The following is a 25,131-nucleotide window of genomic DNA, read 5'->3' as shown; positions in this document are numbered from 1 at the left end:
CAACTGGCTGCAAACTCAATTTAGTCCCTTCTTCCGATATTCTTTTGCTGTTGTTTTTTCAACACTGAAGAACTTGATCATGTGATTACTGATTGTGTTCTGCTTTGAATATGCCGTTTTGAATGCTTTGATAGTTTTGACAACTTCAGAATTTAACCGATAGCGAAGAAACAAAACCAAAGTGTTGCCTCTCGCAACACTTTTATCGGCGAAGCCGGACAAAGGTTGCCGCAACACTTCACGTTGCCCAGGCAACGTAGGTCTAGTTTTGCTTTATTTTTTATCGACTTTAAACAAGGGTCCATTGACCAGATAGGTTTTTGTGTTCTTTTACGAATACGTTGTCGAGGTACGGCAGCTTCTTCTGCCCTTTTCATACACATTTGGTGACAATAAAACATGATGAAAATAGAATATTTTATTAGCAAAGTTAAGGTCATTTGTGAATTATTTAATTGGGAGCTTAGGTGTCGACTGACCGTCTCAAAGACAAAGAAAAGTTGCATTATTAACGCGATTCTTGAACTAGTTCATTTTAGTGCATTTTTAAATCGATCCTTGACCTAGTTCATTTTAGTTCATTACTAACGCGATTCTTGAGGACACCGGTTAGTTTGCTTTGACTAGTGATAGAACACAGCGTCTCAATATGGATGTTCAAATTAAGATTTGTGATTTGCCAAGGAGCGAAGAACAAGCAATTAGACCAGGATAAACCAATCAGTTTGACCAGGATAAAGGGTTGTTGTCCAAAACACTGCGTCAATGGACACACCATGACTTTGTACTCTTACAAGAAGCAACATTTTGAAAGTGTAAAACTAGGCTATGTTTGAAAACTATCAATTTGCGTGTCAATACATTTTTCTAAAAGTAAAATACCATTTGTTACTTTAGTTCGTTTCATTTATTTCTGGGTTAACACATTGTCGTCTGTGGCCTGGTGTCAATAAGAGCTAGGCAATTTTAAACAAACAGTTGTCGACTGAAATAACTACCTCTGTGAGAAAGGAGATGAACAGCACAGTCCAACAATAAGAAAAAGGGATCAAAATAAACCCCATCCTCTAAATTTACTTATCCCTGTGTGTGTTTTCTGAGAAAAAAGAAAAACCGTTTGCAAACCGTCAACAAACAAAAATCGCTAATAAAGGATTCTATTTTCATCATATATTTTTTTTTTCATTAGCATTAACCAAACTTCACTTCTCGTATGTGTTTTATACAATAGACAAGTACCCAAAAATCCATATAAACAATTTTTTATGCATTTTTTATAGTTCTTTTTTGTAGCCCCCAAATAAAAATTCTGGCTATGGCTTTGAATTCCCCATTATTGACCACTCAGGTGGTCAATACACCCAATTCCCAGATTGAGTGACATAGCTGGCTTACTGGGGTACAATTGCCATTTATTGGCCACCCAAATGGTGTACACACCCCAGCTACGTCATTGTCCACACGCAGGTTATTATGTCAACCACGACGAAATTACAGAAAAAAAGGAGAAATACCTTTAGTCGTGCAATCCTTTTTTTCCAAGAACGTACACCCGAATTGAATATAAGCTTCAAGACTTCTCTGTCAAAGTCAACAGCAACCCCTTCATGAGTCACAGCAAAAGAAAACGCAACAGCTTGATGAGCTTCCGCCATTCTAGAACGAAAATCATCTGAATCGACACGTCTCTTTGCCACACCTCCATTTACACAAACTGTCTTCCTACCAATGAAAGCGTGAATATTCCCTTGTGGCTTTATTCACCAGTAAAAATCAGCTTCATTATCATTCAACTTTTTTTGCAAATTCAGGGAACTTGCATATCTGTCGGTGAATAAGAATAATCAAAAAGGAAAACACGGCAACATTTTAAGTGGTTTTTCACATAAACTTAAGTTTTAACGGCAAAAATGTCTCAGCAGCGAATGCCGAATGGAAAGTAAGGAGCAACCCGGGTCAATAGTAACCGAAACTCTAAGAAATGGAATTTTGATACCAATAGTTACATAAAAAAAATCGCATTTTAATGCTCATTTTAAATATATAACTTTCACCAAGATTTGTCTTACCAATCAAAAGTTACGGGGGAAAACATCCCCTAAAAGTCATGTAATCTTAACGAAAATCACACCATCAGATTCAGCGTATCAGAGAACCTTATTGTAGAAGTTTCAAACTCCTATCTACAAAAAATGTGGAATTTCGCATTTTTTGCAAGAAGACAAACACATATGCGTGTTTATTTGTTTTTTTTTTTTACTTAGAAGTTTGACCATGTTTTAGTTTTTCTAATCAAATACGGTAAATCAATCGACTGGAACAAGCAATAAAACATCCCTTACGATTTTGACAGGTTTTCAAAAATAATTTTTATTTCATGAAATTATCCAACTATAAAATAAATGAAACAAGTGCCATAAAAACAACGAAATCTGTTAACCTTTCTAAGTCATGAGTGTGATAGTTTGTATTAAGCGCTAAAAACCACTCGCTAGAAACACAGCACTAGTGGCCAGAATTCGCTTTCCAGGTTCAGCCAATTCTTGTCTTCTCAATATCAGTCTGGCAGTTTTTCTAGAGTCGCAAATATTAGATGAAAAGCTATCCTGGGTTCGAAAGTCAACTGGCAAATAGCATCCAGTTTTCATTCGCTTTTTTCAGAAAAAGTTGGTCCTGTGACGTAGAAATGGGTAACCAATCAGGGCACACACAAATAGGGTTATTTTAGATCCGTAACATCAAGATGTAAATTGATTGGTCACTGGTACTGACGTCGCATAGCCCACTTCACGCGGAAAGGGTTATTGAAGATGCGGCTGCTGAAACATACGCACATGGACATAGTCAAGTAAGTAGGGGCTATGACTATTGATTTATACATCCCATAAACCTAGAGATCATATTAAAGATGGTGTGTCTCCTTACCAGATCCCTATAATAAGATCATCCTGAGTCCACGTATAACATTCGTTTTCACTCTTAAATGAGCTTCACCCCTTCAATCCCCTCCCACTAATGTGCAAATATATACCCCGAACTGTATATATGCAGCAAATTTTCAATCATTTTGACAAACTCTTAAATCAGTTTGAAGAGAAGAAAGACTTACGAAGAATTCAGTGAATATATACAACTCATGGTATATATTTGCACATGAGAAGGGGGGTAATAAAGTTCATTTCCGACGCAAATGAATGTTATGATTGGATTTGAGATGAAATTCTGATTCTTAAAAGTATTATTTAAAAAACAAGTTTTTTCAACTAAAAGTAATGAGCAACATTAAAATTCAAAATGAACAGAAATCATTACACATATGAGGGGGTTACCACCTTTTCAATAACTCGATATTTACACTTAAGTTTTTTTTAGAACTTTTAAAAAAGCTTATTAAATTAATTAAAGGTTCCTCGTGTTTCTAGACTCATTGTTAAATGGTTGGAACAAAAAGTCACACTTCAGCGTAAAGAGCAAGGTATTGAAGACTGGGCAACCCCCTCATATACGTAATAACTTCTGTTCATTTTAAGTTTTAATGTTGCTCCTTACTTTCAGTTGGAATTTTTTTTTTGTTTAACTTCTGATTGTTTTTTAAATAATGCCAGGAAATCCGGCTCCCCCTTCATGGAAAATCCCTTCACCCACGAAACATTCCTCCATGAAAGATCTTCCCACGTAACCCCCTCCCCGTAAGAACCCCCCCCCCCAAACAAAGGTATCTGATTACTTCTTAATAGCCAATATTATATGTAAACAATGGGCAAAGTTCATATTTATTACCTTTTCCCCCGGGGCTGTGGGGGGCCAAATCATTCTGAAGACATACATATTAGATCTTTCGACTATACTTCACGGAGGTAGTTATTATCTCAAAGTTTTGATCGAAAGACTCCGGGAAAAATGGGCCCGGAAAAGGGGCTAGCTTCCCTCCTATATTTTTGGCCACTTAAAAGGGCACTAGAACTTTTGATTTGCAATAAAATGAGCCCCCCCCCTTCTAGGATAACTGGTTCGATACGATAATCCCTAGAAAAAAAACACAATAAAAAAAATGCAAAATTTCATATTTTTGTATATAGGAGCTTAAAACCCCTACAATAGGGTTCTCTGATATGCTGAATAGCTACTTATGTGTTATATAATATACATTCGAGAACTTGTATCGCGAACATGAGACAAAACCTGGTTTGTACGCTGTATATACCAGACAATTACCTTCGACTCGGTGGAAAACTAAATTATAGCTATATTTTAAATTAAATATTTTATTGGTATTTCAGTTAGTTTAAGTTACGTATTTAATATAATGCGCTCTTGACCGTCCCCCTTCCATAATTTTTTGTTGTAGTTTTCATAATTTTCTTACTAAAGTATTGTATTTTAATCATTTTTGTTTTATTTCATTAGCATTCACCAAACTTAAGTTCTTCAGTGCGTAATTATTGTGCCATTATTTTCAACTTCTCTCCCTTCACGCCGGGATTATGGCATAATCATTATGCAAACTGAATTTATTTTTTTTACCGGCTCACCAAAAATGCTGCCGGGTGCGTCCCCTCTTCATGCGTAACGCCTCTTATATATCTCTATGTTATATATATATATATATATATATATATATATATATATATATATATATATATATATATATATATATATATATATATATATATATATATATATATATATATATATATATATATATTAAATTATGCTTCAGCTTTACCAGTTTGCACTTTTACTGAATTTAGGCAAAAGCTCTTTGATTTAATTGAAACTCATTTTACTTACAAATAAATTAACAAGGGAATATGCCCACACCCTCGCTGATAAAGAAGCCAGTTTATGTAAATGGGTGGGGTGACAGTAACTTTCCGCTAAAAATTACCCAAAGGAAGGCCAAAACGTTACACAGGAATTTGCACATTTTTCTGAAGCAAAACAGAAGTTCTTATGGATGGAAGATTAAAAGGGGAAGGAGTTATATTAGGTGATTGCTTTCTCCTGAAAGACAAAAAATGCGAAATTTTGTTTTGGCAAGAAAACTGACATTGTTTTGCCAAAAATATGTTTTTCAGAGCTTTCCCCCTCTAGAAAAGACTATATTAGTCTATCCCTCGCCTTCTTTAAAAATAATGGCGAACACTCATGCGAATTCAGACGGCTGTAAATTGTTTTTTTATATACGAAAATTATTTTTTTTTCTAAGAATACTGAGAAATTATATTTCCCCTCAATTTCTTATAGCCTACAGGGCGTCTCATTTATGTCTACCGTTCTAAAAAAAAAAAAAAAAAAAAAAAAAAAAAAAAAAAAAAAAAAAAAAAAAAAAAAAAAAAAAAAAAAAAAAAAAAAAAAGGTGTTCAATTATTTTCTTCATGGATCTACATTAAACTTCGGATAACATACTAGTTCTAGGGGCCATAGGTTCTCCTTCTTTGGGGCGACCTTAAAATTTCAAATGATCCTTTTTACATTTCTGTTCTACTTTTTTTCGAAAATCGGGGGATGAGCGTAATAATCTTGATTTTCGTTTCAGTGGGAGGGGGGTAGGATACTACTTACTGTAAACTTACAAGTATTTGCTGCACACAATCTGTGTACTGTCTTAATGTTAAAGCATATTCTGTGTTAGAGGCTATTTAATTAAAGCATTGAGTGCTCTTAGCGCTTACTTACTCATAAAAAAATCTATATAAAGCTCACTGTGATAAAACTCCTTTTACTACTGCGCAAAACCACAAGGGAATATATACACCTATGTTAGCACGCAAGTCTACGTGTGCCACGATTAGGGACGGATAAAGGGCGGTTGGAACGATTGGGCCCAATCGGACCCCGCGTTTGAAAACCCCGCGCTCCCATTAAAATGAACACCTTTTTCCTAATTGTGAAATATTCTAAACAATTCCAGTAAGCGTTGCTTCTGGATAGAGATTATTTTCCAGGCTAAAACCAATAAAAAACTATCTGATATCAACAATGGATCAGGAAAGATTAAATAGTTTAGCAATTATGTCAATTGAAAATGAAATTAGACGCAAGGAAATTAGACTTTCCAAAAGTTTTTGAAGAATATATAAACAAAACTTAGAAACATGTAAGTTCATTAATTCATATTTTGTGATGTAAATTTCAAAGGGCATTTTCAGCAGGTTCATAATAACTAAAGGACAAAAACGTAACTTAACGTAAGCTCAAAATGAGGACAAAAGAGGACAGAAACGTGAGCTCAAAATGAACAAACTGGGTCATTATAAAAAATAATGATTAATCATCAAACTTAATTTTAAAAAGGGTAAGTATTTTGAAAATTTTCAATCTGACACCTTTTAACCCTCATTTTCGTTCATATTTCGTAAATTAAAAAATTTGTTGCTTTTAAAGAATTTGCTATTTAAAAAAAAAATTAAGCATAAATTTTTTAACTTATTTTAAAGTTTTTTTTTGTCACATTTTTTTAATACTCTGTTTTTGGAAGCATAATTGGTCTACACTTTAGATTGACCTGTTATGACAATTCTTGCATTATCATCAAATCTATAAATATCATAGCGTTTTTGAGATCGACGAGTTTAAAAAAAGAAAAACGCACAATCTTGCTCAAACACACCAACAAATTACATTATTCGCAGCCTTTATTTTTTAGTGTTTAGTTGCGGCTCTAGCTACCCGTAATACAAAAGTTAAGTCTGCCAAAATACAAGTTTTATTTTTGGAATGTTTAGAATTCTAACTAATGCCAGCAGTTTGAAATAGACATTGTTCATAATAACCTCAATCTATTCGTAGGAATTTGTACATTAGCTCAAGAAAACCCCTAAAACTAATTATAAAAAAAAACAGTAATCTGATGTCAACAAGAATGCATGGGCAAAAAATTCACAAGCTGTCATGACGTCATATTTTTACTCTTTTCACACACAATACAGTGACAGATGACGTCATTTCACCTTTCCAAAGCTTTTTAAATTGTGACGTCATACAGTGTACTTAAGGAGCGGGCGAACTAGCAGTTTATCTCAGATTCAATATAGCAATGTCAAGTACAACATATAGTAATATGTATGAAACATACAACTGCAATGACTACGAAGTCTACGAAAATTTCGAAGACATAGATACAACTTCAAACACGTGCAACTACGATGGCGGTTATGATTTGGAGGAATATTTTACAAATGGGTATAACTACAGATATGCATCCAAAGTGAAACCAATTCCACGAACTACAGAAATATTGCCTTGCAACAGCAACTACGTCTACAGCATTAAAATCAGAAAATTCAAACCTGATCTAGAGATGCCATCTGAGTCAGCAGAAACTGACGGGGTGCAAAACGAGACTTGGGGTGCATTTGAAAAAGAAAGATTGTATTTTGGCTCAAGGATCCAAAGGCTGAAATTGAACGAGAAGGGAGAAAGAGACCCAACGAAGGAGGATAGAGATGCAAGTGTCAATGAAAGGGTTTCAGAAATTTGGGATAAAATTAGTGTTAAATCTACAGAAGAACCGACGAGTGTGCCAGCTGTAAAAGCTGTTTACGTACCTCCCAGTTTGAGAAATAGAAAAAAAAAGGAAGCACCAAATCTTGCAAGTCTACAGCTATTCCCGAATCTTGGAACTGATGAAAGTGAAATTGATTGTACTATAAAGCAGACGGATAAAGAAAGTGAAGGATTCACCGAGAGAAAATGTAGAACTTCGACATTGGCTAATAATAGGCCAGTAACGAATGGGCGTGCTGTGATATCTTCTTATGTGCCTCTCAGTTTGACGAGACAAAGAAAAATGGAAAGGCCAGATAGGTTTGCCAATGGTGACCATTGCAACCGAGAAATACCGAAAATGCCGATCTATGAAAGGCTGCTAATGATAAGCAGGCAGGGTAGCGAGCAAATTGCAGCAAATGAGTGTGCTGAGATTTCTGCTAATGCACCTCCCAGTTTGACGAGAAGTAGAAAAATGGAGAAACCGGGTGGATTTACCAATGAAACCCGTAGCAGCCAAGCAAATTATGTACCTCCCACTGTAAGAAGCAGGCAAAGTAGCGAAAAAACTGCAGCTAAGGCTCTTACAAATGAGCGCACCGTGATATCTGCTAAGGTGCCTCCCAAGACGAAAAGTAAAAAAATGGAGAGAAAGGGTGGCTTTACCAATGAAACCCGTAGTAGTCGAGGAAATCATGTACCTCCTTTTGGAGGTACATCTGCTGATGTGCCTCCCACTTTGGCGGGAAGTATAAAAATGGAAAGGCCAGATAGATTTGCCAATGGTGACCATTGCAACCGAGAAATACCGAAAATGCCGATCTATGAAAGGCTGCTAATGATAAGCAGGCAGGGTAGCGAGCAAATTGCAGCAAATGAGTGCGCTGAGATTTCTGCTAATGCGCCTCCCAGTTTGACGAGAAGTAGAAAAATGGAGAAACCGGGTAGATTTACCAATGAAACCCGTAGTAGTCGAGGAAATCATGTAACTCCTTTTGCAAGAAGCAAGCAGAGTAGCGAACAAACTGCAGCAAAGGCTCACATAAATGAGCATGATGGGATATCGGCTAATGTGCCTGTCAGTTTGGTGAGAAGTAGAAAAATGGAAACATCTGTTGCTGTACCAGAGGCATTATTTCCAACACCACAAAGTGCTAACGTTGAACCAGATGTACAAGAAGATATACGCCGGATATACTGGCAAAACCGGTTTCTAGTCCCTGAAACACCTGTTGCTGCACTAGAGGTATCAAATTTGGACACTACTTGCAAAAAAAATTCATCTGAATCAAATTTGGATGCCTGGAATCCACTTTATAGGATATTCAAGGAGTCTAATAAGGAGGATGCAATCTGCTTCGGAGGACCAATTCGTCGATTCTTCGAAAGTCAGTTGATTCTTCAGAGCTTTAGAAAATGAACATTTTAAATTGTAAAAATTTTTGTAGATTGTAAAGTTGTTGATTGTAAATATAAATTGTAAACTGCAAATAGTCTGAAAGTAAACCTTGTAGGTCTTAAGACTCGATCCGAGATGGAAATTTGTATTCTTAAATCAACATTTGACGGTTATTTCCTCTCAAATTATTAGCATTTACTGGATATTATATTAAAGGGCTAATTAATATGTATTCTATCTTCTAACCATAAATGGAGGGTAGAGGATAACTTCATTGATTCCGGGATCATCTTTATTGTGAAAAGCATGGTGCATGAAAGAAAAAGATCGATGTTTGTTTTTATCGATTTATTGCATTATTTTTTCTTCTAATTTATAAACTCGATTCCCCAATAAAGGGGAACTTTCCGAAGACGACCGTACAAATTTTCGACTGGGAGGGGTAGGAGGGAAAATTCAAATAATTTTAGAGGAACTTTCCACAGGGAAGGGAGGGGAGAATTTTCCATGTAAAAATTTTTAGGAGGGTAGAATTTTCTGTAATTTTGTATCTTTTGAGATCGCAGCAACTCACGACAGCTAAGAAACTATATATATGAATAGAATAGCTTATATCTCACTATTCTCCAATTTTCAGGATATGCTATTGACCAAAATTACCAATATCTCAACACTTACAGACCTAATCTCCATAAGTAATCATAGATGCGGCCACTCCTTCATCCTACTCAGTTCAAAGCTTCATTCTTTGCTCTGTCTTATAAAATTCTCAATTCCTTTGGATATTTTCCTGTAAATTCTTTCCAGCCCATCAATGAACTTTTTGTTTCGCACCGTTGGGACTACGATCAAGTAAATATTCGATCTGGCCCTGCAAATCTTTCTTTCATTATAGACTCAGAGAGTGGGACCAAACTGCATTTTCTGTGAACCCTGTATTATATCCGTCCGCTCTAGTGACCCCCTCAAACAATGCTTCTGGAGAGCATTTAGCACACATTGCTTAAACCTTGAATCACTTCTGTTTCAACGGAATCATGACCAGCTTCCTTTACCATGTCTTCTCGTGTCTCAGTTTTTTATTCCCATTCTTTCAAACTTTTTCAGACGTAAAAAACCATCATGCACCTTAAATATTTTTGAGTATTCTCCCTTACGGATGTACTACCTTTACCAGTGAAAATACCCCTTCGAAATTATTCTCATCTAACACTACCAAGTCACCTTCTCTTGTTCTTGCGTTAGGTTACTTTCTCCTCTTAACTCAATTTTATAAGCTTATTCTAGCGCCATTAACTCCGGATACGAATCACGGATCACGGATGCGTGTTTATTTGGTTTTTTTTTTCGTTTTTTTTTTTTTACTTAGAAGTTTGACCATGTTTTCGTTTTTCTAATCAACTACGGTAAATCAATCGACTGGAACAAGCAATAAAACATCCTTTATGATTTTGACAGGTTTTCAAAAAAAAATTTATTTCATGAAGTTATACGACTATAAAATACATGAAAAAACAGCGAAATCTGTTGACCTTTCTAAGCCATGAGTGTGATAGTTTGTATTCAGCGCTAAAAACCACTCGCTAGAAACACAGCACTAGTGGCCAAAATTCGCTTTCCAGGTTCAGCCAATTCTTGTCTTCTCAATATCAGTCTGGCAGCTTTCCTCGAGTCGCAAATATTAGATGAAAAGCTATCCTGGGTTCGCTAGTCAACTGGCAAATAGCACCCAGTTTTCATTCGCTTTTTTTTTCAGAAAAAGTTGGTCCTGTGACGTAGAAATGGGTAACCAATCAGGGCACACACAAAGAGGGTTATTTTAGATCCGCAACATCAAGATGTAAATTAATTGGTCACTGGTACTGACGTCGCATAGCCCACTTCACGCGGAAAGGGTTATTGAGATGCGGCTGCTGAAACATACGCACGTGGACATAGTCAAGTAAGTAGGGGCTATGACTATTGATCTATACATCCCATAAACCTAGAGATCATATTATAGATGGTGTGTCTCCTTACCAGATCCCTATAATAAGACAGCTAAAAAATAAACATATTTTTATAATCAGAATTTCATCCTGAGTCCACGCAATCGTTTTCACTCTTAAATGAGCTTCACCCCTTCAATCCCCTCCCACTAATGTGCAAATATATACCCCGAGCTGTATATAAGCAGCGAATTTTCAATCATTTTGACAGAATCTTAAATCAGTTTGAAGAGAAGAGTGACTTACGAAGAATTCAGTGAATATATACGACTCAGGGTATATATTTGCACTTGAGAAAGAGGGTAATTAAGTTCATTTCCGACTCAAATGAATGATATAATTGGATTTAGGATGAAATTCTGATTCTTAAAGTATTATTTAAAAAACAAGTTTTTTCAACTAAAAGTAATGAGCAACATTAAAATTCAGAATGAACAGAAATTATTACGCATAGGGGGGTTACCACCTCTTCAATAACACGATCTTTACACTAAAGTTTTTCTAGAACTTTTAACAAAGCTTATTAAACCAATTAAAGGTTCCTCGTGTTTCTAGACTCATTGTTAGATAATTGGGACAAAAAGTCACACTTCAGCGTAAAGAGCGAGGTACTGAGGACTGGGCAACCCCTTCATATACGTAATAACTTCTGTTCGTTTTAAGTTGTAATGTTGCTCCTTACTTTCAGTTGGAAAACATGTAGTTTTTTTTTATTAAACTTCTGATTGTTTTTTAAATAATGCCAGGAAATCCAGATCCCCCTTCCTGGAAAATCCCTTCACCCACGAAACATTCCTCCATGAAAGATGCTCCCACGTAACCCCCTCCCCGTAGGACCCGCCCCTCCCCAAACAAACGTATCTGATTACTTCTTAATAGCCAATATTATATGTAAACAATGGGCAAAGTTCATATTTACTACCTTTTCCCCCAGGGGATGTGGGGGGCCAAATCATTCTGAAGACATACGTATTAGATCTTTCGACTATACTTCACGGAGGTAGTTATTATCTCAAAGTTTTGATCGAAAGACTCCGGGAAAAATGGGCCTGGAAGGGGGGCTAGCTTCCCTCCTACATTTTTGGCCACTTAAAAGGGCACTAGAACTTTTGATTTGCTATCAAATGAGCCCCACCCCTTCTAGGATAACTGGTTCGATACGATCATCCATAGAAAAAAAAAAAAAAAAAAAAAAAACAATAAATAAACACGCATCCGTGATCTTGCTTCTGACAAAAAATGTAAAATTCCGCATTTTTGTATATAGGAGCTTAAAACCCCCACAATAGGGTTCTCTGATATGCTGAATAGCTACTTATGTGTTATATAATATACATTCGAGAACTTGTATCGCGAACATGAGACAATACATGGTTTGCATGCTGTCTATACCAGACAATTACCTTCGACTCGGTGGAAAACTACAATATAGCTATATTTTAAATTAAACATTTTATTGGTATTTCAGTTAGTTTAGGTTACGTATTTAATATAATGCGCTCTTGACCGTCCCCCCTCCATAATTCTTTGTAGTAGTTTTCATAATTTTCAAACTTCAGTTCTCCAGTGCGTAATTATTGTGCCATTATTTTCAACTTCTCTCGCTTCACGCCGGGATTATGGCATAATCATTATGCAAACTGAATTTCTTTTTTACCGGCTCACCGAAAATGCTGCCGGGTGTGTCCCCTCTCCATGCGTAACGCCTCTTTATATATATACATATATATATATATATATATATATATATATATATATATATATATATATATATATATATATATATATATATACATATATATATATATATATATATATATATATATATATATATATATATATATATATATATATATATATATATATATATATATATATATATATATATATTAAATTATGCTTCAGCTTTACCAGTTTGCACTTTTACTGAATCTAGGCATAAGCTCTTGGATATAATTGAAACTCATTTTACTTACAAATAAATTCACAAGGGAATATGCCCACACCCTCGCTGATAAAGAAGTCAGTTTGTGTAAATGGGTGTGGTGACAGTAACTTTCCGCTAAAAATTACCCAAAGGAAGGCCAAAATGTTACACAGGAATTTGCACACTTTTCTGAAGCAAAACAGAAGTTCTTATGGATGGAAGATCAAAAGGGGGAGGAGTTATATTAGGTGTTTGCTTTCTCCTGAAAGACAAAAATATGCGAAATTTTGTTTTGGAAAGAAAACTGACATTGTTTTGCCAAATATATGCTTTTTCAGAGCTTTCCCCCTCTAGAAAAGACTATATTAGTCCATCCCTCGCCTTCTTTAAAAATAATTACGGACACTCTCAAAAATTCAGACGGCTGTATATTGTTTTTTATAAGAAAATTATTCTTTTTTTCCAAGAATACTGAGAAATTATATTTCCTCTCAATTTCTTATAGGCTGCAGGGCGTCTCTTATGTCTACTGTTCAATAAAACAACAACAAAAAAGTTGATGTTCAATTATTTTCTTCATGGATCTACATTAAACTTCGGATAACTTACTAGTTCTAGAGGCCATAGGTTCTCCTTTCTTTGGGGCGACCATAAAATTTCAAATGATCCTTTTTACATTTCTGTTCTACTTTTTTTCGAAAATCGGGGGATGAGCGTAAGAATCTTGATTTTTGTTTCAGTGGGAGGGGGGTAGGATACTACTTACTGTAAACTTACAAGTATTTGCTGCAAACAATCTGTATACTGTCTTAATGTTAAAGCATATTCTGTGCTAGAGGCTATTTAATTAAAGCATTGAGAGCTTTTAGCGCTTAATTGCTCATTAAAAAAATAATTTTATATAAAGCTCACTGTGATAAATCTCCTTTTACTTCTGCGCAAAACCACAAGGGAATATATACACCTATGTTAGCACGCAAGTCTACGTGTGCCATTTTCACAAGCAGCGCAATACCGCTACCTAAGTAAAGAGCGATTAAGGACGGATAAAGGGCGGTTGGAACGATTGGGCCCAATCGGACCCCGCGCTCCCATTAAAATGAACACCTTTTTCCTAATTGTGAAATATTCTAAACAATTCCAGTAAGCGTTGCTTCTGGATAGAGATTATTTTCCAGGCTAAAACCAATAAAAAACTATCTGATATCAACAATGGATCAGGAAAGATTAAATAGTTTAGCAATTATATCAATTGAAAACGAAGTTAGACGCAAGGAAATTAGACTTTCCAAAAGTTTTTGGAGAATTTATAGAACAAACTTAGAAACATGCAAGTTCATTAATTCATATTTTGTGATGTAAATTTCAAAGGGAATTTTCAGCAGGTTCATAATAACTAGAGGACGAAAACTTAACTTAACGGAAGCTCAAAATGAGGACAAAAGAGGACAGAAAGGTGAGATCAAAATGAACAAACTGGACCATCAAATGAGACGAGATAAAATGAACAGCCAGACAGATGTAAATGCACGGGCTAAAATGAAATACCTAAGCTATCAAAAGTGACAAGACCAATCTGAGCAAGGGGCACTGAAAAATATCTTAAGCAATTGTTGACGAAAATGAAGAACAAAATTACAACGATTCAACAACAAAACTGAAGAACAAAGAAATATGCTGTTAAAAGATGAGTGACAGAACGTGTCAAAACTGACAGTGAGGAACAAAGAATTGTGCTGTTAGAAGACAAGTGACAGTGAGAATCAAAATGAGTCAAAATTGAGAATGAAGAAGAAAGAAATATTATTTTAGAAGAACAGCGCCATCACAATATTCGAGACCTACAAACTGTGGGACAAAACTAAAGTAAAAACCTACAAAGATGCCGTAAACTACGCAAATGTAATTACAAGTCATTGGGACCCTTTAAAGTTGTATGTATTCACTGTGGAGCCGTCCCCATTTTTCCACGTGAAAATAGCCAACAAAGGTAATTTATTTGAGGGTTGTTGCCTGCTTAGTCAAATTGGAATTGCTATCTCCATAATTTCCAAATGAATTGGCATGGCCTGTTATAAAACATCAATTTCTCTCTAAAGAGTTCCACAAACATACATTAAACTTGAACTTAGGTTTTGCTATACCTTCATTCAATGCAAGCGATGATCATCAACAGTCGCAATGTTTTCAGCTTCAAAGTAACTGGACAAATTTATCACAAAATCAATTTAGTGGCACATCCATCAAAAACCCCTTAAGGTGATTTTGAACCACATTAATATAGCCAAATGTACCTTTTAGACCCCCAATGAAGCTGCAAAAGAGCCCCTGGTATATCCTTTAGATCATGGGATAACCCAATGAATATCTTGGAAAAAATATTTTCCAACAACAAAAACAACAAAAAAGCGAGACAAAAACAATTATGCTAAAGGTTACATGAAAATGCGAGAAGTGGAGGATGATTATCCTCCACTTATATAATACATCAGATCAAAATTTTAAGAGAGCTATTCTGTTCAACATTGTTAAAAAGTCCAGTAATAATGTCTTTGGGAATACCAATCTCCCCTCGTGAATTATATCACAACTTGCCGTCTGTATGCAGGTTGTCAAAAGGGCGTAACAGCCATTTCTTAGGAACAAATTGGGGTATGAAGTTGAAACTAACAGGGCTTGTTGTGGAAGATGTTGAATTAATCGAAAATATATTCATTATGATGCTTCTGCTTCTACTCATACTACTATTGCTACTATTATTACTACTTTCTGCCACTATAGCTAAGGCCACTACTATTAATTCTACTGCTCCTACTAAAATTAAGGGTATTAAGGCGAAAAGTTTGGGAAAGTGTATAGAGCTAAATCGGAACACACTATATCCTCACGGGTTGCCAAGAGGAAATACCAGAAACAATTCAGGAACAGTTGATGACATGAAGTTGAAACTTTCAGCGTGTGTTGAAGGGGATGTTGAAGAGACCAACGCGAAATGCGCATACTGCTACTAATGCTTCTATAGCTATTGCTACGTCACAAGCTAAGAGTATTAAGGTGAAACTTTCAATGAATATTTAGGCGGATGTTGAACTAAATCAAAACGAACTATGAGCATGTGTATTTTCAAAAAGGAGACAAAGCAATATCTCGAAAACGGCTTACATTATTAAGTTAGACCTTTAAGGGTAAGTTGCGGCGGATTTTGAACTAGCCAGAAGGGACTACATCTGTACTGTCAATACACTACAGTTACTGTAATTAATGACGCTAAGGGTATTAAGGTGAAACTTTTCAGGGAATTTTTAGGGGTGTTTCAATTAAAAGCAATAACTATGTGCATGCAGGTTTTCAAAAGGACATATTAGCAATATCATTGGCAGCGCCGCTCTATAATAGCTAGAAACATCATGGAAACTTTAAAGGAGTTAATCCGATTAGAAATTAAGAATTCTAGTGCCCTTTCTGAGAGTCTAAAGAGATTGGAGGGCAAGCAGCCCTCCTACCGAGCCAATTCATTTTCCCAACACATCCAGTCAAATTTTGAGACAGCCATTTTGTTCAGCATAGTAGAACGGTCCAGTAACTATGTCTCTACGGATATTGGGTATGTCAACCTCCGAAAATTACGCAATTAGCCCATTATGCTGTAAAAAAATAAAAATAAAATAAAAAAAAAATAATCAAAAGGCAATGTGTGCTTGGTTACAAATAAGAAACCTCTTCAGTATATCGAGAACGACTGGGGTATTAAGTTGAAATTTTCGGGGCTACTACTATTACTGCTTCAGCGCTTGCAATTTAAATAAATCAAAAGAGTGTAAGTGTATCCATATTGTCAAACAGCATAGAAAGAATTTTTTGGGAACGATATCAAGTTTTATTTTTCAATTCAACTTGAGGAGGTATAAAACTAAATTGAACAATACTATTTATGTGAGGATTAAAAATTATTGAAAAAGTTTCTCCAACATACAAATAGTAAGCCAAACTACGAATTCTTATAGAAAAAAACGAAAAGATATAAAATATTATTTCTTTTCCATGAATAAGACTGTGTCAATATAAAATGAACAGATATTAATTTAAAAACTTTTCCCGCAAAACAAGTTTTTCAAAGAAAAGTAAAGAGCTCCATTATACCAAAAATGAGCAGAAATAAATTTAAATAATCTTCCAAGCGTAAAACTACCACAAATTATCATCTATAAATTTACAGGTAGCCTACACGGGATGAAACAAGAGAGACGCATTGGGAGAATTGACGGGAAAAATATAATTTCGGCTATATATTTTATTAGCACATCAGGGGGGAGGTAAATTATAGCGGGACTGCATGTAAGGCGTGTTAGCTACAATTATTTTGCATATTATGAAGTATAAATTGTTTTATTAGCACGTTTCCTTCTCAAGGCATATACCTAGTTAACTATCGATAAAATAAAAGCAGCCAGTTTTCATGGGTGAAAAAAAGTTTTGATGGGTGGGGGAGAAGTTAGAAAAATGTATTTTGCCAAAGGAGTATCATATTTTTCATGAGTGTCATGCAATTTCACATTTTAGAGTATTAATGCTTCCCGGGAGGGTAGCAAGTCCATTTATCCTTGACATGAATAAAACCAATATATTCCCAAAAAAGAGAAATTCGCCTACCAAGAGTTAACAAACAATAGCTTACAACAATCCTTACATGCACAACTAGAATACTGAATAAGGACACTGAAATTTTAAAAACCGGAATTGATTAGACACACGCTCAAAAATTGCCATAAGGTTTTTAAATTGAGTAGCTCTATGTCAGGTTTTTTTTGTTTGTTTTTTTTTAAAGCAAACTTCATTTGTGTTATTAATCTAGAATGAAGCACCAAAATCATTTTTTCCAATGACATCAAGGGCTGAAAAAACAGTTCGAGATCATGGTTTATATAGTACCTCTTCTCCGCATGATGTTTTTAACTTTTGTATTAGAATTAAATGAATAAATAAATTTTAATCGATAGCAAGGGGCATTACTAAAGCTTAAAATGAACAGAAATTATTCCGTATATGAAGGGGGGGCTGCCCTTTCCTCATCCCTCGCTCTTAACGCTAAAGTCTTAAAGTCAAACAGTTCGTGATAAAGAACTGTAAGTAAGGAGCGACACAGCTCAATAGTAACCGAAACTCTAAAAGCAGAATTTTGATATCAATAGATATATCAAGAATACCGGCTTATTATGCTGATTCTAAATATGTAAGATTCATTAAGTCTAGTATTACCCATAAAAATCTACGAGGCTGAGAAAATTTGCCTGATATTCGGAAAGGAGGGAAACAACCTTTAACATCAAAGAATTTTCATGAAGATCACATCATCACATCTTATCAGAGAACTTTACTGTAGAGGTTTCAAGCTCCTATCTGCAAAAATATTATATTTTTACCAGAAGAAAGACCACAAATGCGTGTTTATTTGTTTTTTTCCAGGGGATATCGTGTCGAACCAACGGTCCTGGAACACCTAGAGAGGTCTCATTGGAACGAAAATTAAAAGTTCTAGTGCCCTTTCAAGTGACCAAAAACATTAGAGGGCAACTAGCCCCCCTTCCACGTCCATTTTTTCCAAAAATTTGTGGAATTTCGATCAAAATCTGGAGAAAGCCATTTTGCTTAGCACAGTTGAAATGTCCCAAAACTATGTTTTGGAGATAACATACCCCCCGCAGGTGCGGGGGACAATAGCCGGACAATAGCCTACACTAGGACACTACACTACAATAGGAGACAATAGCCGGGATAAGGCTATTGTCTACGTATAGTATTTGATATTGGGAAGTATGCAGACATTTTTCGGGGGAGGGGTGGGATTTTGTGCTTGGGTGGGATTCCATGGGGATAATTTTTCATTGGGAGGGAATTTTCCGAGGGTTAACTTTCCAGGAAAATTTTATACTGGGGGAATTTGACAGAATTTCCTATATGGAATTCTTTTTACTTGTCTTACTTTCTCTTTGTCAGCTCAATTTCACATGTGGAGATGCTCCGAAGGAATTGTCCCGGGGAAAATTATCAGCATGTTTTGATTTCAGAGGAAAATTTCCACGGAAGGGTGATTTCCAGAGTGATTGGAAAAACGATTAGAGCTTAAGGTTTTCTTTCAAATGAAAGTATATTAAGGATAATTTTTCAGGCCAAATTCTTTGCAAGAAATTTTACGGAAGGGGGGGGATTTTTAGGAAGTATTTAATTGTCCGGAAGAAATTTCAGGGGGAGAGTATTTTTTTTTAAAGGAACTTCCCATGGAGGAGTTTCCGGTGAGAGGAGGGATTTTTCAATGAGGGTGAGCCGGAAGTACCGGCATTATTTGAAAAATATCAGAAATTAAATTAAAAAGAAGTTTTTCAGTAGCAACATTTTGAGTAACAGTATTGAGAGGTGGTTGCCCACCTCTCAATACCTTGCTCTTTACGCTAGAGTTTTACTGTTTGTCCCAATTTTTAAGAACGACCATGAAACACATGGGCCGTTTATTTAGAATAGTAAGTTTTTTCGGAAGTGCTAAAAACCTTAGACCGTTTTATACAAATACTGATTGACCATTTTATTCAAGCAGTTCGGGGTAACGAACTGTAAGCAAGGAGGGAGTCGGAAGATTAGTAATCAAAACTCTAAAAACGGAATTTTGATAACGATAACAGATACAGAAAAGAAATTGACTTTTTATGCTTATTCCAAATATATAAAATCTGTCAGGTACAATGTTTCCTATAAAAAGGTACAAGCCTGAGAAAATTTGCATGATGTTCGAAAAAGAGGGGAAATACCCACAAAAAGTCAAGCAATTTTGATGAAAATCGCACAGATTAAGCGTATTAGAGACCCCAACTGTAGACGTTTCAAGCTCCCATCTGGAAAAATGTGGAATTTTGTACTCTTTGCCAAAAAAAGATCATAGATGTGTGTTTGTTTATTGTTTATCTATTATTTTTTTTTCTCTTTTCCCAGGGGTGATCTTCTTGAACAAATGGTCCTAGAAGGTCGGGAAAGGGCTCATTCGGAAGGAAATTAAAAGTTTCAGTGCCTTATTTAAGTGACCACAAATATTGGAGGGTAACTAGTCCCCCTCTCATGCCCCTTCCCTTCTTTTATATTTAGCTCAAAACCACGTTTTAAATTTTAGCTATAGAAACATATTCTTTAAAACCTAAATTTTGGGGCAGATATATGACGTTGGATGACGTTGGAACTATGGGGAATCATAGTTTCCCCATATCATTTCTGGAAAAGTTAAATACATATGGAGGGGAATTAGTTTTTACAATTGAAAAAGAAACAGAGAATAAGCTACCGTTTCTGAATATTTGGATCCATAGAAATAATACCGAATTAGCTTTTTCGATTCACCCTAAACCGACTAACACCAACCGTTATTTGTCTTTCGCATCAAATCACCCGATCCAAGTAAAAAGGGCTATAGCTATTTCTTTAGTTGATAGAGTGTTAAAATTAACACCACCAGAATGCATGAGTAGTGAACAATTTTTTGTTCAGGATATTCTAGTAGATAATGGATATCCCGAAAGTATGATTTCTCAAATAATTGAAAAAAGGAGCTTTTTCGATTACATACACTATTAAATTTCAGTATGACATTTAATTCAATGGCCCGGCCGATAAGCTTATTATATACATCTTCAATTACATACACTATCAATTTTCAGTTTGACATTTAATTCAATGGCGGGGCCGATAATACACTCACATACACTGTTAATTTTCAATTTGGTCTGAAAACAGTCTCTGTGCAGTGACCACATCAATTAAATGCTATTTTCACTATATGTAAATATGGACATTTTTTTTTTGCCAGAAAAAAAAAGGAAAACAGACTGACTGTCATTAGATATATTCCTCTGAAGCTTAGTATTTTCTAGTGGGAAGCCTCTATACAGTCATATCGTCAATTATTGGAATTTTCTTTATTTATGTGGATATATATATATATATATATATATATATATATATATATATATATATATATATATATATATATATATATATATATATATATATATATATATATATATATATATATATAATATGGACCTATGGACGAACACTCCACAGAGGTATGGAAGAAAAATTTGTGACCAACACGGCAGTTTGAAAATCTTAAAGATATAGACTTCTGAGGGTAAGTGTTTACTAGTAGCAGGAATTTTTGGTTTCCAAATTGAAAATAGAAAGGTATATTTTCCATTGAGTTTAATTTCAACTCAGTTAAACCCAGGGCCGTGGAGTCGGTTTTAAGTTATAACCAACTCCATGAATTTTCAATATACCAACCCCATTCAGCGAAAAATTACTAAAAATCCGACTCCACAGCCATGTTTTAAAGCTTCATTCGAATGGATTTTATAAGCTATAATCGACTCCAACTCCAGACACTTTCAGTATAACGACTATATTCAGCAAAACCTATTAAAAATCAGAAACTAACTCCACAGCCCTGGCTAAAACTACCTTAGCCCCTGACTTCAATAAGGCCATTAGGCGTGGGCCCTTGACCTCAAAGTTAGGGGTCTAGAGGAGCATTAGACATACCAATAAGAGGAATTACAGTATGAATTAAGAAACCGTGAAATAGAGGCTGTGTATCAAATTATTGAGGATCTATAAAGTGAAGATATAAATAGAAATAATAGTAAGATATTGCATTAAGATGCCTTTCAGTTTGACAAAAGGAGCCTGTCTAGACAAGTTTCAGTCAAAGAGATGAATTCCACCTCGATAAACAATAGAAAAAGAATTAGAAGGGATGGGTAAACCATTTCGAAAGAGAGCCATGCAGTGGCGATTTTGTAGAAAACTTATCTACAAAAATACAGTTTTTGTAAAAAAAAAATAGAATTATTACAACTACTACTAACAACTCGTCGCAGGAGCAAGCCGCCTGAGGCCAACAGAGCTAAGAACACCCCTTCTCCATCACAATTAATAAAAACATCCCTCTTTACACCCTCCCATGAAGTTTCCATTTCCTTGAAATCCTTCTTCAATGCATCCTCCTATCCCAAATGAGGATGTCCTGCTTTCTGTTTAAACTTAGACGGTTGAACGAAAAGGACAATCTTCGTCAAGCTGTCATTCTTCATCTGCCGAACGTGCCCTAGCCACCTCAACCTTTTTATTTCATTATAGCCCTAGAAAGCAGTGTTAAACCACATTGAACCTCCTGTTGAAGTACGGTCAGTCAGCCAGGGACCCCGAACAATGCGTAGGCAATTTCTCTGGAAAACATCTAGCAAATCTTCATCCGCCATATTTCACCACTGTAATCACTGTAGCTTCCAACATTCTAATCTTGGTTTGCAGACTTATCTTCGTATTCATCCAAACTTTTTTTTTAACGAAAAACACCCTGAGTCTTGGCTACTCAACTTTTGACATCTTCAATACTCCTACCGTCTTTACTAATAATACTACCAAGGTAAATGAAGCTGCCCACCCGATCAATCTTTTCGTTACCCAACGTCACCTTTTTCCTCGTCACTTATTCTTAGCCTTGGTGATTTAGTCTTCTTAACAGTAATTTTCTAACTATTCTAGCACCCTGAACTAGCAAAACCTCTAAAACTTCATTCATTTTGCCCACACTTTCATTTAGGATTCTTAAACCATCACCATAATCTAAGTCCAGGAGAGTTTTTCCTCTCCATTTGGTTCCGTGGTCTCCCATTGCCTTTTCTGTACTCCTTAAGACAGAGTCTAGTGATTTTTTAGGGAAAGATTACTGAGACCAAGAAAGGTTGAATCGAATAATTATTCATAACGATGTTCTCAAGTAACTAATGTGCAAATAAGGCAGACATTCTGTCCTTCGGAATTTAGTTTACTAGACTGTGAACAGGCATTTGTTTCAGCACATACAAATACTTTCAAGAAGGTATCATCCCCAGAATTTATATCAGATAAGTAGGCTTATGTATCAAAGTGACTAGTTGATTTCTTGTAAAGTCAAGACTTAAGGAGGACTATGTCTTATTTTCGACTGCACTAATTAACTAATGGATTCCATAAAAGAAAATATAGTTCTGGCTACCGAGGACAGAAATGTTATATGGGAAGATTGATTTTATGCAAACGAATTGAATGTCCATGGTCTAAGTATTGGTAAAATAAACGAATTCCGAGGGTCTCCGGAGTTAAGGGCGCGAGAATAAGCTTATAAAATTGAGTTAAGAGGAGCAAGTAACCTAACGAAAGAACAAGAGAAGGTGACCTGGTAGTGTTAGATGAGAATAAAATATTTCGAAGGGGTAATTTCACTGGTAAAGGTAGTACATCCGTAAGGGAGAATACTCAAAAATATTTAAGGTGCATGATGTTTTTTTTTTGCATCTGAAAAAGTTTGAAAGAATGGAAATAAAAGTTTAAAAAAAACTAAGACACGAGAAGACATGGTAAAGGAAGCTGGTCATAATTCCGTTGAAACAGAAGTGATTCAAGGTTTAAGCAATGTGTGCTAAATGCTCTCCAGAAGCATTGTTTGAGGGGGTCACTAGAGCGGACGGATATAATACAGGGTTCACAGAAAATGCAGTTTGGTCCCACTCTCTGAGTCTATAATGAAAGAAAGATTTGCAGGGCCAGATCGAATATTTACTTGATCGTAGTCCCAACGGTGCAAAACAAAAAGTCCACTGATGGGCTGGAAAGAATTCACAGGAAAATATCCAAAGGAATTGAGAATTTTAGAAGACAGAGCAAAGAATGAAGCTTTGAACAGAGTAGGGTGAAGGAGTGGCCGCATCTATGATTACCTATGGAGATTAGGTCTGTAAGTGTTGAGATATTGGTAATTTAGGCCAATAGCATATCCTGAAAGTACAGTTGTCAGACTTATGCAGAATAGACATGAAATGTTAAGCTGATTAAAGATAAATGTTCGCCCGTCATATAGTGCTACACATCTTTTGGGGAGCCAACAAACCTCTCAAAACCGCTCATATGTATATATATATATATATATATATATATATATATATATATATATATATATATATATATATATATATTGGAGAATAGTGAGATATAAGCTATTCTATTCATATATATAGTTTCTTAGCTGTCGTGAGTTGCTGCGATCTCAAAAGATACAAAATTACAGAAAATTCTACCCTCCTAAAAATTTTCACATGGAAAATTTTCCCCTCCCTTCCCCGTGGGAAATTCCTCTAAAAGTATTTGAATTTCCCTCCTACCCCTCCCAGTCGAAAATTTGTACGCTCGTCTTCGGAAAGTTCCCCTTTGTTGGGGAATCGAGTTTATAAATTAGAAGAAAAAATAATGCAATAAATCGATAAAAACAAACATCGATCTTTTTCTTTCATGCACCATGCTTTTCACAATAAAGATGATCCCGGAATCAATGAAGTTATCCTCTACCCTCCATTTATGGTTAGAAGATAGAATACATATTAATTAGCCCTTTAATATAATATCCAGTAAATGCTAATAATTTGAGAGGAAATAACCGTCAAATGTTGATTTAAGAATACAAATTTCCATCTCGGATCCAGTCTTAAGACCTACAAGGTTTACTTTCAGACTATTTGCAGTTTACAATTTATATTTACAATCAACAACTTTACAATCTACAAAAATTTTTACAATTTAAAATGTTCATTTTCTAAAGCTCTGAAGAATCAACTGACTTTCGAAGAATCGACGAATTGGTCCTCCGAAGCAGATTGCATCCTCCTTATTAGACTCCTTGAATATCCTATAAAGTGGATTCCAGGCATCCAAATTTGATTCAGATGAATTTTTTTTGCAAGTAGTGTCCAAATTTGATACCTCTAGTGCAGCAACAGCTGTTTCAAGGACTGGAAACCGGTTTTGCCAGTATATCCGGCGTATATCTTCTTGTACATCTGGTTCAACGTTAGCACTTTGTGGTGTTGGAAAGAATGCCTCTGTAACAGCAACAGATGTCTCCATTTTTCTACTTCTCACCAAACTGACAGGCACATTAGCCGATATCCCATCACGCTCATTTATGTGAGCCTTTGCTGCAATTTGTTCGCTACTCTGCTTGCTTCTTGCAAAAGGAGTAACATGATTTCCTCGACTACTACGGGTTTCATTGGTAAATCTACCCGGTTTCTCCATTTTTCTACTTCTCGTCAAACTGGGAGGCGCATTAGCAGAAATCTCAGCACACTCATTTGCTGCAATTTGCTCGCTACCCTGCCTGCTTATCATTAGCAGCCTTTCATAGATCGGCATTTTCGGTATTTCTCGGTTGCAATGGTCATCATTGGCAAATCTATCTGGCCTTTCCATTT

General features: G+C 35.5%; 1 protein-coding gene across 4 annotated transcripts in view; it reads right to left on the bottom strand.

Annotated features, from left to right (window-relative positions):
• Positions 1-25,131, bottom strand: part of LOC136040755 (carnitine O-palmitoyltransferase 1, muscle isoform-like) — a gene marked incomplete at its 3' end in the record, with an annotated part of 75,277 nt that overhangs the window by 29,513 nt on the left and 20,633 nt on the right. For 2 of the 4 annotated variants that reach the window (XM_065725068.1, XM_065725070.1), the window contains 1 exon segment: positions 1,515-1,656. In XM_065725068.1, coding sequence (XP_065581140.1) covers positions 1,515-1,655 — 141 coding nt within the window. 4 annotated transcript variants of the gene reach the window in all.

The sequence above is a fragment of the Artemia franciscana genome, chromosome 21 (genome assembly GCF_032884065.1).
Source record: "Artemia franciscana chromosome 21, ASM3288406v1, whole genome shotgun sequence".
Classification (NCBI taxonomy): Eukaryota; Metazoa; Arthropoda; class Branchiopoda; order Anostraca; family Artemiidae; genus Artemia; species Artemia franciscana.
This window is presented reverse-complemented; position numbering and strand designations above follow the sequence as displayed.